General features: G+C 36.5%; 1 protein-coding gene across 15 annotated transcripts in view; it reads right to left on the bottom strand.

Annotated features, from left to right (window-relative positions):
- Positions 1-17886, bottom strand: part of CDH18 (cadherin 18) — a 578978-nt gene that overhangs the window by 29298 nt on the left and 531794 nt on the right. For all 15 annotated transcript variants that reach the window (XM_026842284.1, XM_026842282.1, XM_026842297.1 and 12 more), the window contains 2 exons: positions 10698-10821; positions 8586-8595 (listed from right to left, as the gene is read on the bottom strand). In XM_026842284.1, the coding sequence (XP_026698085.1) occupies positions 8586-8595; positions 10698-10821 (134 nt within the window). The remainder of the gene's footprint in view (positions 1-8585; positions 8596-10697; positions 10822-17886) is intronic.

Here is a 17886-nt window from a genome sequence, read left to right as displayed (position 1 = left end):
GTATGAGTATTAACACAAAAGATGTTTGGTGCTTCCCTGGAGGTAGATCCTCAGATTGTGCAGAACACTATATTGCTCACTGAAATATAGTTTACAAACTCATTTAGGTAAGTTCCTCTGTCAATGTTATCAGAAAATCCAATTACAAAAATCCTGTAATTACAATTACAGAACATGATATCTAGTCACAGATGATCTAGAGATGACCTATGGCTCAAAGGAATTTTGTTCTTGAGGCTTTGTTTAGGAGGCTCTTGCACATAGTTTGTGAGGTATGTGAACTAGAAAGTGGTATCTGTTAAGGGAAGGACACAAAGCAGATAAAGAGAGAGCACATAAAAGCATGGAAAGGATGTAGAAGGCAGAGATCACAGTAAAGAGTTAAGGACAAATACATCCATTTGGGAGTGGATTCATAATCTATAGTGAAGGAATTGAAGATTTTAATACTAGAGAAATCCTGAAGAACCTCTTGCCAGAAGGCAAAAATGTTGTGACTATCAGATAATCATAAATTCACTGAAAAATCTTAGCTGAAGGGGACTTCTGGAGGTCACTGGTCCAGTCTTCAGCACAAAGCAGGGCCATCTTCTAAGCTATAAGGGGGCATAATGCATCTAAAAGGAAGGGAGCAAAAAAGCAGGAAAAGAACAGGACAGATAGTAACAGAGACAGAGAACTGCTCTAGAGGTCTGGAATGTTTAGAATAGTTGCTGGGGAAGGAAAATCAAACTTTTTAGTCTAATGCATGGCAAAAAATGGTATATACTTTTGTTTTGGTACAGTGTATCAGATCTCTTTGCCTGATCTTGACTGTGTCCTCTTGTATGCCTGTTACTACTATCCAGTGCAGTCTTACTCTAGTCTGTTAAATCTGCATTATTTTCACAGAGATTTCATGGAGATTCAGAGATTTTACCTTTATTTGTTCTGCAGCTGCTTTATGGTACAAAGAATTCAAATCTTACCAATTCAAAAGAGTTCTTAATGCACAAGGTGTTATTAGTATCTTTTTGGAAGCAGTTACCTCATGGGATCACTGACATTTGCAGGCAAATTTCCATACTGACATCCTACTCACTACAAAATGCTAATAGGAAAAATATTAATACCACTTACCAAAACAATCTTGAAGTTTGTCAAATTGTGTATATTACATAAATGTGCATGCAAAATGATAGCACAGTTTATAATGGAGGGAGAGAATAAAAATGAACTAAGAGGGACCTTACAAACTTTTTTTTTTTTTTAAGGTTTGGTTTTGTTGTTTTATTGTAAAGTAAACATAAGCTCCAATCTTCTTCAGGTGTACAAATCACCTGCAATCTCCAAACCACTCTAAGAACTGGTCCTTTTAGTAGTATGTTTTTGTTAATTATACAAATTTCTTGCAGCAGTTTGGAAGTTTTCCAGTTTTAAGATAATCAGTGCTGACATATATTTCAGGCCTGCGCACTATAAAACAGCCAGATCCATTCTGTGTCCTATTAGCATTATGCCTCAAGAGTAGATTTTTCAAAGTGATTTCTCACTGTTTTAAGGGGTAACTGAAGCAGAAACATTGCTTTGATTCACCTACGCTAGGGACTTGCTTTCTTATGCTTGAGACTTTTCCCAGAATAAATAGTTTTGCCAGAATACTAAATATCTATAAAGTAAATACATTTCATTGAGTATCAGCACCTCCACCAGCAAGTCCCCTGCGAACAATCAACAAGTCCCTATCAACAACCAGTCTGAAGCCTTAAATCTTCTCTTCCATTAATTTCTGTGGGCAAACTTTAAACCCCCTGTTTAAGAAGAAAGCTTTTTAATACAGCTACTGTTGTCTGAGACTTCGTTATCAGAGAAACAAAATTCCCATGGGCTTTCTGAAAATAAATTCCACCTGAATGACATTGAGAATAGCAGTTCTGACATTGACAGTCTTTTGTGGTTTTGGTTTTTTCTTTTCATTTATTTTGAGTTATGTTTAAGTTAGAATGGTGTAGTTAAGCAGTTATTATGAAAGCTGAGTGAATAATTTAACCCAGAGACAGCCTGAACTATTTGAAAAATGAAGGATTTTATTAAAAAATTGAATAATTTTACATGTTTTCATGACAGAACAAAAATATTCATGTAACATAGGATTAGAATGAATGCCTATGCTTTTGCATCATCAATATTAAATAATGATCTTGATCAGTACAGTAACAACTTTGTTTTTTCTCCTTCTGTCATCTTTTTGAGTCCTTATGAGGCAAACCAATACTGAGGGAGTTCAACTAACTACTATTCCAGTACTTTTTAAAAGAGAAGTAGAAAGCACTCATCACACTTTTCTAACGATTAGTTTTGACACACTAGAGGACTAAACATAGATCTAGGAAGGATAAAATATACTACAGAAACAGAACTAAAATTATTAACTAGAAATAGTGTGTAAAAATAAAGTGTGTCTAGTATGTAAGTGAGAGTAGTAATATTCAGAAAATACTGTGTTTAATTCAGGATGCTGTATATGTTATAAACTAAGATTACTGGCAAGGAGAAAATTATGCAGAATCTAGCAATCAGTGTAATGTTCTATTCTGCTTCATTAAGGTAGTGGATACCTTTAAATATTGTTACCTAAATTGTCTAAAAATTGTTTTATTTTTTCTTATAGCAAAATTTGACTTTTCACTGATGAACACAAACCTGAAGGCACTGATCACTTCTCTTGGATCATGCTAGTAGCAGTAGCAGTTGCAATAGTAGGAAAAATAGCACTGCAGCAGATGTAAAACATGCAGTGATCTCAAGCTGGCAACTCCCTCTGCCTTGATGCAACTAAAATTTCTGCAGCTTATAGACAGCACTGGTGCTCACCTCCTGAGTAGATCAAGTCACCACAAAGTATACTGATTCTGTGGTCAGAAATGTCCATTTTGAGATTCTGGTACTGATTCACAAAGCCCTGAACAGGGAAATGTCACGTGATCCCAAATGCTGTCTCTCCTTTGGGGATCCACTTTGGTAGGCAGGAAGAGCCATACCCTACACCATCTTCAGATGACAGTGTAGGATTATCTTCATCATACCTTTCCCCAGAGAAACAGAGAAGAAAATCTATGATACCTAGAAGCCAATGGGTAAACCAAGATAAACAGGGAAATAAGCATCAAATTTGGAATTAGAAGCATCATTTCTTGAACAGGATGGAGAACTAGCTGTCTTTTGACGATTCAGGTATTCTTTTAATAGTGTTGTGTAGGCCTTCCTTATTGCATTGTCAAGTACTTTTAAAAGGATAGCAGATTCTTCTACAAATCATAGTACTGTATTTTATGGTCCATTAGTAGGCAACTTCTCAAGGTTGAAAATTATCTGTGTATCATTGGAATATCCAGATATTGGATATCCAGTTTGTCACTACTCCATAAGAAAAATAGTCTTAAAACTCAGACCCTGTAGGTTTTAAAATCTACTTTAATCTGGTCTACATTTAGGAAAATACTTTTGTGGCAGATTCTGTTTCTTGGAAAAATAAAGTAATTGTTGCCAATACCAAAACTCTTTCTGCAACTGAGCTAACAGGCAGAATGCAAGTGAGGTCAAAGATGAAGAATGAATGTGATTTTTTTCTTGGTGGGTGCAGGATTTAAGGTAACACTTTTACATCTGGTTCTGTAATGTACCTACAGAGATGATCATAAAAGCATCAAAACAATACATAAGATAAAATTTCCCTGTACTGATATTAAAAAAGAGTGAATTTCATTATTTAAGTACACTCTGTATTGTTATAAAACATTAGTCTTGAAGAAAAAATTATAGACTGAAAATCACTATAAGGAAATTTTATTTCACTTCAATGAAAAACTAAGACACAAATATAACAAAAAACTCACTGGTATTAAACAATCATCCCGCTGTTCACCAGATACTGAAGGAGATTATAACACTGTAAGACCAGTTTGTTCTGATTTGGATTACTTTCTTTTAGATTTTGAAAAGGTTCCTTTTTCTAAAAATTAATAATTTGATACAAGGCATTAAAGTTATTCTTGATTGGGGAAAAAAGTTTAAAATGAGAAAATAAAATGTCATAAATTCTTGTTCTTTTCTAATTCTTTCAATGCTGTATGCCAGGAAGATATTACTCCATAGATGTATTTCCTTTAGGCAACATGCCTAAAGGATATGCATATGTTGTTTTCATGTGTTTCAGAATAAACAGAAATTAATTTTGTATTTTTCCTTTTTATTTCACTTTTTGTAAAATAAATCTGTGTGCCTGTTAATAGCATTAACAAGTTTATTCTGTTTACTTTACATCTCTACTCTATCTTCATTTCTCATTCTCCATGACTGTCTCATGTAGTGCTATCAGAAGTAACATATATTTGATCTCCTACCAAAATCTTAGAAATGTCTTTTCTGCTGCAATGCAACGATAAAACATGAAAAAGAACTTGAAAATTCTTCTAATAAATTGCTGTTCACTGAGGGCAATATGAGGTGGCAATATCACTGTGTACCTAAAGAAAATATATAACTGCACCTCAGTATAATTATACAATTTATCTATTTAATGTAATTATAGTTTCTTCAATATTTATTCAAAATCTCAAGGGGTTTTATATGTCACTGCTGAAAATTATTATTATTCTCTGTACATCCTGCTTTCCTCTGAATTGTATAGCTGCATCTTTCTGTTACTGTTTGTTTCTACCAAAACTTATTGATTAAAAACAATTTTATTAGAACATGCATTTTAATGTTTTTACCCTGATTCTTGCAAATTAACTGTTCCAAATTCTTATTCTTGTGAGCTGTCCTTAATTTTCACATATTTTGATTCTGAATAGAATATAATTGCCCTCTATCTCTGAAGATTATTTCTTTTTGTAGTTTTTGAAATGACTGCATTTTCCTGTGATCTCTTCAACACCACATCACAGAGTACTGCATGTTTTCCCAGTGAGGTATTGCTCTAACTCAACACTTTGGCTTCTTCTTCCCTGAAGGTAGTATGAGGAATATGCATAAAGAATCAAAGAATCAAATGCAGAAGACATATAAACACTTTTTTTTTTTTTTAAATTATCTGATTTTGTCTGATAGTTTTGGTGATTTTTGCTTTGTCTGCTAAATTGATTGCACAATGATGACATAAGTATTTTGATATCTAATACACTGTGATGTCAAAGCTCTGTATGTGGAGTATCCTTTCATGTGGTTATTTTTTACTGTCTCGCTAGCATTTCTTTAAGTCTGAAGGATCTGACAGAACCTGGAAGGTATCCTATTATTTCAGTTTTGTTCTCCAAAATCTCTCCACAGTTTTACAGATTATGAACTCTTTATGGACCCTTCAAATATAAATTTTTGCATTTATTGCATTGTTTGGTTCTTTACGTAAATCCATTCTCAACCATTGCAGAGGATTTTGGAGACACTCAGGAACACTGTAACTTCATCCTGAAAAGACTGATGATCTAGTAAAGCCAGAAATCTATTTTACACACTGGTATACTTACAAGCTGCATAAAAGAAATATGTGAAAAATTCCCAACAGAAAGCATATTTCAAATCTCTGAAATATAAAGTTTTGGATATGCCCTGAAATATAAGCACTTATCTTGCTTCCAAAAAAATCACATTTCTTATTACAATCACAGATATTCTTATTATCCATCTAAATGTCCAGTACTTTATGAATCCCAGTAATCTCTTGATGTTATCATCATCTGAAAGCCATATGTAGAAGCTGGTTTGCTCTGTCTATTGAGCAGATATTGAACAGTCAGCTCAGTTGTTAGAATTTGTATTTAAAAAGAGCTTCCTGACATTTTTCCTTGCTATATTTCTAAGTAGAAATTTCTAGTGAAAGCTACAATCTTCACTTTGATTCTCAAATCAAGACATTCTCTGATTCCTTCAGTCATCACTGTTTATTTCTCCCTGCAGCTTTTATTTCTTCTTATTGAACAGGAAGACTGCAAGGATACTATTATTTGTCTTATTTGCAGAACTGCCTTGAAAACTTCAAAGTACCTGTTTATTTTCCTAACTTAAATTGGCTTTGGAACTGGCAGAAGTCCATCCATTTATATTATAGTGCCACATTTCTCCTGCAGGATCTGTGATTTGGAGGCTTGCTGTTATTGTTGCTTTTGTTATTAGCACTACTATATGCTAGAAAGAAACCTTAGTTGAAACACTCATGGTTATTTTTACAACCACCTCTGTTTGTTGAGAATACATCACTGTGAGAAACAGCTGTCTTGCTTCACCACATTTAACATACAGTTCCCAATATCACAAAATCACAGAATGGTTGAGTTTGGAAGTCACCTCCATAGACCAGTAGGTCCAACTCCCCTGCTTAGGGCTGGGTCAACTAATGTACACTGCTCTGGTCTGTGTCCAGTTGAATATCGCCAAGAACAGAGACTCCACAAACTCTCTAGGTGACCTGTCCCAATTTTTGGCCAATGCCCCAGTAAAAACCTTTTTTTTCTTATATTTAAATGGAAATTTTCTGTATTTCAATTTGTGCACATTACCTCCTGTCATTTTACTGGATACTACTCAGATAAGTCTTTCCTCATCTTTGCTCATCTTTACGTATCTTCTTTACTCCCCGTCTGGTATTTGAACACACTGATAAGCTTCTTCTGAGTCTTCTCATCTTCAGCCTGAACAGTACCAGCTCTTTCTGTCTCTCCTTGTATGACAGGTAGTCTAGTTCTTAATGATTTCCTGCCCCTTCACTTGTCCTGTTGCTCCATGTCCCTGTTACACTGGGGAGCCCAGATCTGGACCCGGCATTCCACATGTGGCCTCACCAGTGCTGTATAGAGGGGAAGGATCACCTCCCTCCACCTGCTGGCAACACTCTTCCTCATGTGTTGCAGGATGCAGTTGGCCCTCTTTGCCACAAGGGCACATTTCTGCTGATCTACAGCCAGTTGTCCTTGCATGTGTACTGGTGCATTCTCCTCCAGGCACTAGACTTTGCATTTTCTATTACTGAACCCCACAAGGTTCCTGTTCACCCATTTCTCCAGCCTGTTGAGATCCTTCTGGATGGCAGCATGACCCTCTGATGTATCAGCCATTTCTCCAGTTTTGTGTCATTTGCAAACTGGCTGGGAGTTCACTCTGTCCCGTCAGCCAGATCATTAATGAAGACATTAAACAGTACTGTATCCATTATTAGCCCCTGAGGGGGGTGGTGGGGTGGTGACTGGCATTAGTGATTGGCTAGTGACTGGCCTCCAGCTGCACTTTGGGCTGCTGATCACAACCCTTTGAGCCTGTCATTTCTGGCAATTTTCAGTCCACTTCACCATTCTTTTGTCTAGCCCACAATTCCATGTGTCTTGTTCTTCCACAAGTCTCTCTCAGTCTTCCTTAATTCTTAGCAGCTATGGATGTTACTTGGGAATCTGAATCTCCTCCTATAATTGTGTGATAACATTATAAAGAATTCTAATTGACAGATCCTACAACAGTCCTTAACTCAGCCTTAACTTCTTCCTCTCCCAAAGGAACAACCATTCACTATGACTGTATTTCTTTCCTCTAAATCAGCCTTTCAACAGTTATAAAACTTTGAGCACTTGCTTTGTATTTTTCTATTTCCATTACTCTTGTCAAAGACTTGGTCAAAAGCCTTTAATAGAGCCAAGCAAATTCAATCTCCTTCCTCTTTCAAATACTGTTTTATAATCTTTTTCAAATAATTTAACAAACTAATGAAATGTGAATAATCCTATGCAAAACATTATCTTAAAATCCTACTGCCATTAGTTTGTAGTTTTTCCCCCTGCCCCATAGTCTGTAGATCCTTCAGTATAAAATATACTATTATTTTATTACCTTTCTTATTCTCTAATACCACAGGGAGTTTACAGGAAATACTAGCACTGAAACAATCAAAGCAACAGCTTCAGTGCTGTGCCCTGGACAAAAAAATCCCACTTTTCCTCACTGTATGCTGCTGTTAAAGACCAGTACATGTTAAAGAAAAGAGGGATTGCCCCATCTATTCTTGTGGCAATGAACTCTGGCGTACTTTAGGAAGTATCTGCATAAACAGAAAAAAACCACTGATCATTACATCAACATTGCTCCTACAGAGGAAAGTGGTAGATCTTCCACTGATTTCAAAGGGGACATTTGATCAATGAAGACTGCATATCACATACTGAGACTAAAAGGGAAAGTAAACATCTTATGAAAGTTTCAGAAACAATTAGGCTGCAGCATGAGGATATCATACATTTGAGGGTATAAATGTGATGTTGATTCTAAATTTCTTTTGTATAATGTCACATCCCGCTCAGACAAGGGGGACAAGTGACTCAGATTTGTAACTCCCCAATGGAGCAGACAACAAGAACAAAATAAGAGTTACAAATAGCTGCCCAAATGATGATTAGTAGAAAAGAATTCTGTCAGTGAAGTGTAGCATAAAGTCAAGAGAGGGAAACACGTCAAGAAACTAACTATAACTAGAACACTATTTTAGCAGAGCACCTCTTATTGTTGAAACAGTACCATCTTTCTGGGCCTTGCAGATTCTGCTATGTTTCTGGCTAAGCAAACGGTGTCAGAAGCTACAAATGCATTGTTCCATGTCAGATGAACTTGAAGACTGCCACTCTCACAGCTAAATAACATTTTGGTCATAGCTTTCCACTTATTTTTCAGCTTTAGTCTTAGTTCTGCAATTCCTTGCATACGGACTCAAAAGTGTATGCCATAAAAGGCTGTAGATACGGAATAGACAGCACTTAACATAATGAGTTTTGGCATTGATGTTCTCTACACAACATATGCTCCTTCTTCCATCATAGATCCAATTACTGATTTCACAATGGATTTGGAAAAGTACAGCAATGTTGCAATTTTCAAATTACTGTGGGTAAGAAAATGGCCAAAGAAGTAGACACAAGGAAAGGCTGCCCATCATTTAGGCGGCCTGTCAGTCTGCCTGTCATCCATCTCTTCTTCACTGCTGTCTCTTCCTTTTTTCATAACTAAATTGTTTCTAAAACTGACATTATAGATTTACTTATGCTTCCAACCCCAACTTTAACAGTAAGAAAGGCGTGCAAGGGAGGGAAAAAAAAATAAAATCTCTGTTTTCCTGTAACAAATTGCACTTGAAATGGAGAAATCTAAGCATGCTGTCTTAAAAAAATGGCAATTCATCTTTATTATTCACTCTATTGTCTTTTCATTATAAACATCATTCTTCTCTATTCTCCATGCTGTTCTCCCACTATGGTATGTGTACTACCACGCATTTGACTATGTGAAATAAATAATGTGTAGAAAGCTACATTTAAGTTTAATGTTACTGAGATTTATTCCTGCAAAATAATTACATTTGGATGGCTTCCCAAAGACTAGTGACTACAGCTTTTGTCAGTATGTCCCAATGTGGCTTTTAAATCTTAATTCAAATTAACACTTACAATGCACCTGCTTATGATTAGGCTAAAATTGTATTTTATTTCATGCTGCACTGAAGTAACACATTATATATTAAGACACCGTCAAACACACTGAAGTGTCAGTGGTTACCTTCTTTAAAGGGCTAACCATAAAACTCTAGATTTTACTATTTAGAAAATTACTTAGTTCAGATTTTCCATTTAGTTGTAAAAGCAGGTACAATAGTAAGAAAAAATTTGTTGTCCTTTTTAACCTGGAAATGAAACATATGAAAGCAGAGTGGGGCTCAATGATATCAGTGAAACCTGTCACAGGTAAAACCTGTATTGTGTCATCTGGTAGTGATGGAATATACCCAAAAAAAAGGAAAAAAAAATAAAAAGGAAATGAATATATGTTAAAATAGTTCACAGTTTTGATCAAAATCACTGTCACCAAAAGACAGTATTACAAAGAGTACTTAGCAGGACTGGATCTATTGATCCAGGCTCTGCTTTTTTTTTTTTTTTAATTCTGTTTGTTGATTTTTTAAACTTTAAAACTTTGTGCTAAAATAAAGACCCTGTCATAAAATGATTAACTGAAATATTTTTTTAAACTGTCCTTGCCTCATGTAAAAATATTTATCTGGAACTACTCTGTCAGACATTTCTTGACTGTTGCAGGGCTTATCTGAGGCAACATAAATTTATCAAGACTTTGAGATCTTGCAGATGCACAGGCAAGTGTTTATTGTATTTTTACTTGGCAATTTGTGTATTAAAAGGCCAGATGTATACCCTGATAATCAGCAATGACTAGGCACCTGTCAGATATAAATTAATATTAGCATATTTAACATGAAATTTGCTAGAATAGGTTAAGAGCAGATACAAGGAGGAAAGATTAATTTCTCCAACAGTACTATATAGTCTTATCTTCTAAGATATACAAAGTATGAAACACAAACTGGAAAAATTGTTGATTTTAGGACACTGAATGCTTGGAAATGTTCCTAGGTAAACTGGCAGCCTTCTATAACATACAGAAAAACATGGTAAATTTACACAGGTGGAATCACATAGGCATGTGGGGGTTTGTTTATTTGTTTGGTGGAATTAGGGAATTTACACACTCAGAGAAAATTCTCCTTTATCCAAACTGACTAAAAAACCCAATGGTGTTAAAAAGAACATAACATCTCAAGATAGTGTTTCTTAAAATCTGAAAATTATTATTTTCTTCCTTTTTTTTTTTTTTTTTTTTTTTTTTTTTTTTTTAGCCACTGTGATGTTGTACCAAGGTGTCTCCTCTCTGTCAAAGATCTTGGCAGTCTTAATGGTCCCAGTACTAGCGTCAATGGTGAAATACCTATCTTCTTCCATGTTATGATCAATGAAATATCTATGAAGAAATAAAACAATAAATATATACTCATTGTAGGATGTATAATCCAAAGTAACAGAAAGCTGCATAAGAATATTACTTTAAAGCTTTTAAAATCACAGAGATTTTTTAAAACATGCTAAGAAGAGATATGTATTATGGAGACACCCAAAGTAACACCATATTTAATTTCTTTTATAATGCTACATCTCTTTTGATACATAGAAAGGTTTCCATGTTAGCCACAATGATATAAATTGCTAACAGGTGATGTTTTTACACAGCAATATACAATCCTGTCAAAGGTTAGATACACATATATTTTGGATAAAAAATCACAAAATGGAAAGAAAACAGAAAGATATTATTCTTCTGTTTATTTGCTTGTCACTGCAAACCAGTGTGCTCAGTCCCAGCGCCTGTTTTAAAGCATGTCTCTCTGACATGAGCTTGATGACATGATGACATAAGCCATTTGAACATAAGCATTACAGAGACTGATGGCAGAAACGTCTGATTCCCAGGGCTGCATTTGACACTATGCTAGAAGCAGAACTACGTAGCCCTGCTTAACTCCCTTGACTTCTGGGCACTTTACCTAGCAGAGAAAATAAAGGCCTTGAAATGGGTAATCAAAGTAGAGGGGGGGAACAGAAAAGAAGAGATTGACAAGACATTTTTTCTCAAAGCCAGAATCATTCATGACAGCTTTTAACAAATAAAGAGTTACAGACCCCTACCAAGCCTTCCTCACTATCTTGATGAAAAAAATAAGGAAAAAGATTATATTACATACATCATTGTTTTTTCTGATAATTTGTCAGCCCTGCTTTCATTCTGTGAAGTTTTAATATATGGAAGCTATATATAGTTCAAAAAGATTTATTTGTCCAATCTAATTGCTCTTATTTCTACATTACTGAAAGTGTGATTGCCAGCTAATAAAAAGTAGTGTACTTAAAAGCTGTCAAGCTCAAAAAAATTAAAAACAACTTCAGTTTTATTTCTCTCACAATATACTTATTTAGACTATTTGTGGAAAGGAAGAACAAACAAGCAAAAAACCATTTAATTGAATTATATATTAAAGTAAGATATGATGTGTGAAAAAGCAAAAGAAATAAAGCACTAAAGAAGGAGGCAGCAATTTGAGTGAGTCACCTTAACTGGTCAAAGATAGGACACTCAGTGGAAAATCCATCTAGGACTTGATCACTTAGGTTAGATATGCCTTGTCGGAGAGAACCTGAATCCACCTCTCCTACCTGCAAAGCATTTTACATATGCCTTACAATATGCTGTTCTTGCTTGTGGCACTCAAGATTTTCTTTTCATGCTTCCAGTATTTTCAGGAATTACAAGTTTTCAGAACTCTGTTAGGCACTAGAAATCAAAGCAGCCAAAACTAGGCTAGAAAATCTTTCCTTCTTGCCTGTTCTCTGTCTTTCCTTTTGACATCATGAAGAGTGAAACAGCTCCCATATGACTGTGGAGCTGTTGGAAGAGACAGCAGACCTCAGTTCCCACCCATTTGATGTTTCCCTGGAATAAGGATATAAGTCTCTGTCTCCCATCTGAGCTACAGTTAGACCTATGTGTGATTCATTAACTACCAACACCTGAGAATAACTCATTCTAAAATACACCAGAAGTGCTCAGTAAAGACAATCTGCATAGGCAGGATGGCAGCTGAAGTTGCTTCAAACAAGTAACAGACTCAAACTGTCTTCATACTGAAGGCAGACTGGCAAGACCTTGATTATATAGGGCATTGGGGGATAATTTTTAAGAATTTAAGACAGGAAATATTTTTTTCAGAGGACATTATTTAATCAGTGTGTCCCAAATTGGATGAAAAAAATCAAACCAAGTGATGTTGCCAGAAAAAAGAACAAAAAATAATGCTGAATTTCTAATTGCTGAATCACAGTGGACATTTCAGACACACTGCAAGTGTTCAAACTTCAAAAAGGTTGGTTTGCTTCTCAGTGCTCAGTAAACTCAGGAGATGAACTAAAAGCAAACTCTTGACCAACATTCATGAGTCACTGATCATGATATGCTGAATGTTACAGCTATCCAAGAAAATTTATGTTGCTTTTGAGGAATATTGGAAACCTCTAAGGACCCATTACACAACAAGCAAACAAACAGAAAAGGACCACACAGCTATGATGCTGGCATTATTTTATGTAGCAGTATTGGTCCAGGCTACCCACACCTCTTTATTTGGGAATCAGGATTTGGTTTTCAATTTCCAAACAACTGATTTTTCCAGTGTCTCTGCACGTCTCAGTCTTCCATGAAGCACAGATTTTTAGGTTCTCCAAGTGTTTATTTGTCATTGAAATGTTTTGAAAGATGGTGTGAATATCAGTGGAGGAGTTGCATCTCCTATGTGAACAGCTAGCCTTACCTTTCACTAATTACAAAAACTTTGGGGACAGAGTGGTATCAACATCTAAAAGTCCATAACACTGCCACGCTTGGCAGAGACTTGTGATGAGATTTTAACTTTGTAGAGAAGATACATGCTTCAGGTGGAAGAATCTCTCAATGTCTTATACCTTACCCTTGCAGTGTAGAAAATCTGAGCTATGACAAATACTTGGATTATCTTGACTATACTACTATTAAATCAGAAATAATGAACATTTGATTGTGTTGGGCAAGATGGACAGTGCACATGTACACAAACATTCTTTACATGATGGATTGGAATGCTGACAGAGGAAGCATAGGAAGCATAATTTTTCCTCAGTTTTCTTGGAGACCTTAGCAGGACCCTTTACCAGTAGAATTTACAGTCAGGTATGCAATGATAAAATTTAATTCCTTCTCTCCTGCTACAGCTTTGTTTTTCTTGACTCTAGGGGTCTCCTGATAATGACAAGCATTATTTGGTAAAAAAATAAAAATTACGCTTCACTGACCTGTTCATACAGAATACGTACTGCAAATCCAAACCAATTTATAATACAAGTGTCTTGTTCCTGCAAACATTTATTACTGTGGATATTGTTTACTTATTTTCAACATCAGGCATAGTGACTACTCTGTGAGTCAGCATTATGCTGACCACAGAATCATAAAAATAGGGCTATTTAGTATTTGTAGACAGTAGCTTAAAAAAAAGACAGGATTTCAAGTTGGGCTTAAATGAAAAATACCTTAAAGGTAAGAATACTCAGCTGTTTTTTGTGTGTATGTGACTAACAACAACTCATTACCTCTCCAAGTAAAGTACAGAAATAAAACTGGCAAATATCTGTCCCAAATATGAAGCTTGTGTAGGAAAACTGAGGTTTGATTCTGCTATGAACTGTGACTACCTAACACTTAATTTTCATAGACATACAGGAAAAGATGGCCTTATTTTTTAAAATATGAACACCTTTTTCTAAATTAGTTATTTAAGTGTATTCTATAGAAGCTCAAAGCTCTCAGTTTAAAGAACTCAGTATTGAATGAATAATTTCAATTGTATTTTCTTGTCATTAATGGAAATAAAGTGATCCTGAAGTAACTTAATGTACTAACAATTTTACTTCCAGTGATAGAATAATGAAAAATGTTTCTAATTTATCCACAGTAGCACTTTCCCTTTGTGTGCTAAATTTTGCATACAGTCACAGATATATTGAAACATTCACAGCTCAACAGAATTTTTCTTGATAATGAATAAATAAGAGGTGCCCTTTCTTCTGCTTTCCCATTATTATAATGTTCAGTTCTCCTCCATTACTCCAGATTCTTCCCCAAAATTGCTTTGTGCATCTTATCTAAAGCTGTCATTTACGCTGCTGCTCTTCCAAACCTTCATGAATGTCTCAGAAAAATAAGTTACAGAAGATAACATCACACAGCAAAAGAACTAGAATGCTAGTCTAAAGCATGGCTCCTAAGTGCTCTGAAAATATTTTGTACAAGAAACCCCCTTGGTAGAGCCACTCATTTTTGTTACATGTAAGAGGACAATTAAAACAAGTTTCATTGTCTTTACAAAGTGCTTAAAATTTTAGGCCTTTATAAATACTAGCCCCTGATTTATCTACACGATGAAAATAGAGGCCAGGTATATCCATAAATACAGCATACTCCAGAGCTAACGGCTTTATGTACAGTTCTTAATTCATTTATTCTAGAAAAAAAAATTACTTTCATTTAGATAACTGGCAATAAAGATAGTCATATCTTTATTCCCCTCTTATCCTTCCCTCCACCTCTACTGAGATGCTTTTCACACTTTCTCTAGACTACAAAAAGCTATAATGCAAGGTTTGAATTTCAAACAGGTACTTCAAAAGTGAATTTTCACCTTGCTTCAGTTGACTGTTTCTTCTTACTTAGAATGCATTCAGTTGAAAATGAACTTATAATATTAATTGCAGATACTTGTTTACAGGCATTTACTCATGACAACGCTGTGTGAATTAGCATACTTTTAACCATTAAACCAGCACATCTAAATTGCATGGCACATGTTAATAAAGAGACTTAATAACAAGACATGCCTAAATAAACAGCTCTCCATAAACTGTTTACATCCAAACCACGAAGAGAACAAGATCTTAAGGAAACCACATTAAAAAGGATCATGAATATAGAAAACCTATTAGTCACACTATCTGAAGAGAATCTGAAGGAAATTAAATACCAAAACTCAGTCTTCTAGCACTGGGAAATGCAACATGTGCCAACTTTTTACTAGTCAGATTCACTCAACAGAAGGTTTTTCCCAGGTTCCATCCATGCCCTTATTCCAGCTTCTGACCAAAGCAAGCTCCTGGCTCCTGTGAATTCATTGCTCACTTTCTGCCTTTTTTAGTGAAGCAGTGGTTCAGTGACGACAGATATTCCTACCATTTTTATTGAAAATTAAAAGCACTTGCATCAATTAAGAAATAGAAATACCTATCTTCAGATGGGCCTTAGGCAGAAGGGCACTCTAGACATACACATCAGTTTGCAGTATTAAAGTGGTCAAGCTCTGATGATACGGAGACTGTTTAAAAATGGAGAAAGTTTTAAGATGCTAAAGGAGTTGAGGGACATTAATGATTTCCAAACCTTTTACTGAATCACAGAATCATCTAGGTTGGAAAAGACCTTGAAGGTCATCCAGTCCAACCTTTAACCTAACACTGACAATTCCCAACTACACCAGATCCCTCAGCGCTATGTCAACCTGACTCTTAAACACCTCCAGGGACGGAGACTCCACCACCTACCTGGGCAGCACATTCCAACACCTAACAACCCGTTCTGTAAAGAAATGCTTCCTAATATCCAGTCTAGACCTTCCCTGGTGCAACTTGAGGCCATTCCCTTTTGTTCTATCACTTATTACTTGGTTAAAGAGGCTCATCCCCAGCTCTCTGCAACCTCCTTTCAGGTAGCTGTAGAGGGCGATGAGGTCTCCCCTCAGCCTCCTCTTCTCCAGACTAAACACCCCCAGTTCCCTCAGCCGCTCCCCGTACGACCTGTGCTCCAGACCCTGCACCAGCTCCGTTGCCCTTCTGTGGACACGCTCGAGTCATTCAATGTCCTTTTTGGAGTGAGGGGCCCAAAACTGAACACAGGAATCGAGGGGCGGCCTCACCAGTGCCGAGTACAGGGGTCAGATCCCTTCCCTGTCCCTGCTGGCCACGCTATTGCTGACACAAGCCAGGATGCCATTGGCCTTCTTGGCCCCCTGGGCACACTGCTGGCTCCTGTTCAGCCGGCTGTCAATCAACACCCCCAGGTCCCTCTGACTGGCAGCTCTCCAGCCACTCCTCCCCAAGCCTGTAGCGCTGCTGGGGGTTGTTGTGGCCCAAGGGCAGCCCCCGGCATTTGGCCTTATGGAAACTCCTCCAGTTGGCCTCAGCCCATGGCTCCAGCCTGTCCAGGTCTCTCTGCAGAGCCTCCCGACCCTCGAGCACATCAACACTCCCACCCAACTTGGTGTCATCTGCAAACTGACTGAGGGTGCACTCGATCCCCTCGTCTAGATCATCAGTAAAGTTGTTAAACAGGAGTGGCCCCAACACCCAGCCCTGGGGGACACCACTCGTGACCGGCCGCCAACTGGATTTAACTCCATTCACCACAACTCTTTAGGCCCGGCCATCCAGCCAGGTTTTTACCCAGCAAAGCTTGTGCATTTTAGGAGGGCTTCTGAAGCTAAAACCCACAGGAATTTTGAGAATCTATCTCCCTTAATTGTTCAGTCTTAAAATAATATTAACATCAATTTGTCACTTGTCAGACAAGTGGCATAGTCTGTTACTTTTCCAGTATGTCTCTCCAGTTACTTTGCTTTAAGGAAGAACATTGACATTGAGTTTTTATGTAGTTTTGAGTTTTTAATTATTTTTTTTTTTTTTGTCTTTAATCAATTCTTTTGCTTATCCTTTCATTATGTTTTGGGGTTTCTATTTATTTTTTATTTATTTATTTATTTATTTATTTTATTTATTTATTACCCTATTTACCATCTGCAAACAAGAACTCTGTTACAAATATCCACCCTGGCTATAAATTTACTATTGCTAGTGGGCTTCCAAAAGCACATTTCAGCCAGATGTGGATTCACGGGTCACAGTACTTCTTTTGGCTTTTGTGTTGAGACATAGGGAAATAGAAAGCCCTCTAACAACAAGTGAAATAGCTTACAAAGAAACACTTAATAAAGGTCATGGAAGAGGGACGGTCCTCTGCGAAACCAATCACACTATCTAGACTTATCAATTAGAAATCAAATGTCATTATAAGGAAATCTGTTTAGTTAAAAATTCAAGCAAGGAAACTTTCTCAGATTGAGATTTTCAGACTCAAGTATAAAGATTAAAAAAAAACAAAAAAAACCCCAACCAACAAAAAACCAAACAGACAGAAAAAGAAGTAAGCAACAACTGCACATGGTGAGGGAGGGAGGGAAGTATACCAGGATGAACAGTGTGAGAACTGATCAGCTGCAACTCTTCATGTTTGGCCAGGTGGAGAGCAACAAGAAATGGACCATGGTGGAATATAACTCTGATGCATGCCTTTCATCTTCTCTCTGCCTCCTGACAGCAGCACTCCTCATGAACCTGGGAA

Source organism: Athene cunicularia (assembly GCF_003259725.1).
Source record: "Athene cunicularia isolate RWA chromosome 2 unlocalized genomic scaffold, athCun1 chr2_part1, whole genome shotgun sequence".
In the NCBI taxonomy this organism is placed as follows: Eukaryota; Metazoa; Chordata; class Aves; order Strigiformes; family Strigidae; genus Athene; species Athene cunicularia.
Note: the sequence above shows the minus strand (reverse complement) of the source record. Positions and strands in the feature narration are given on the sequence as shown.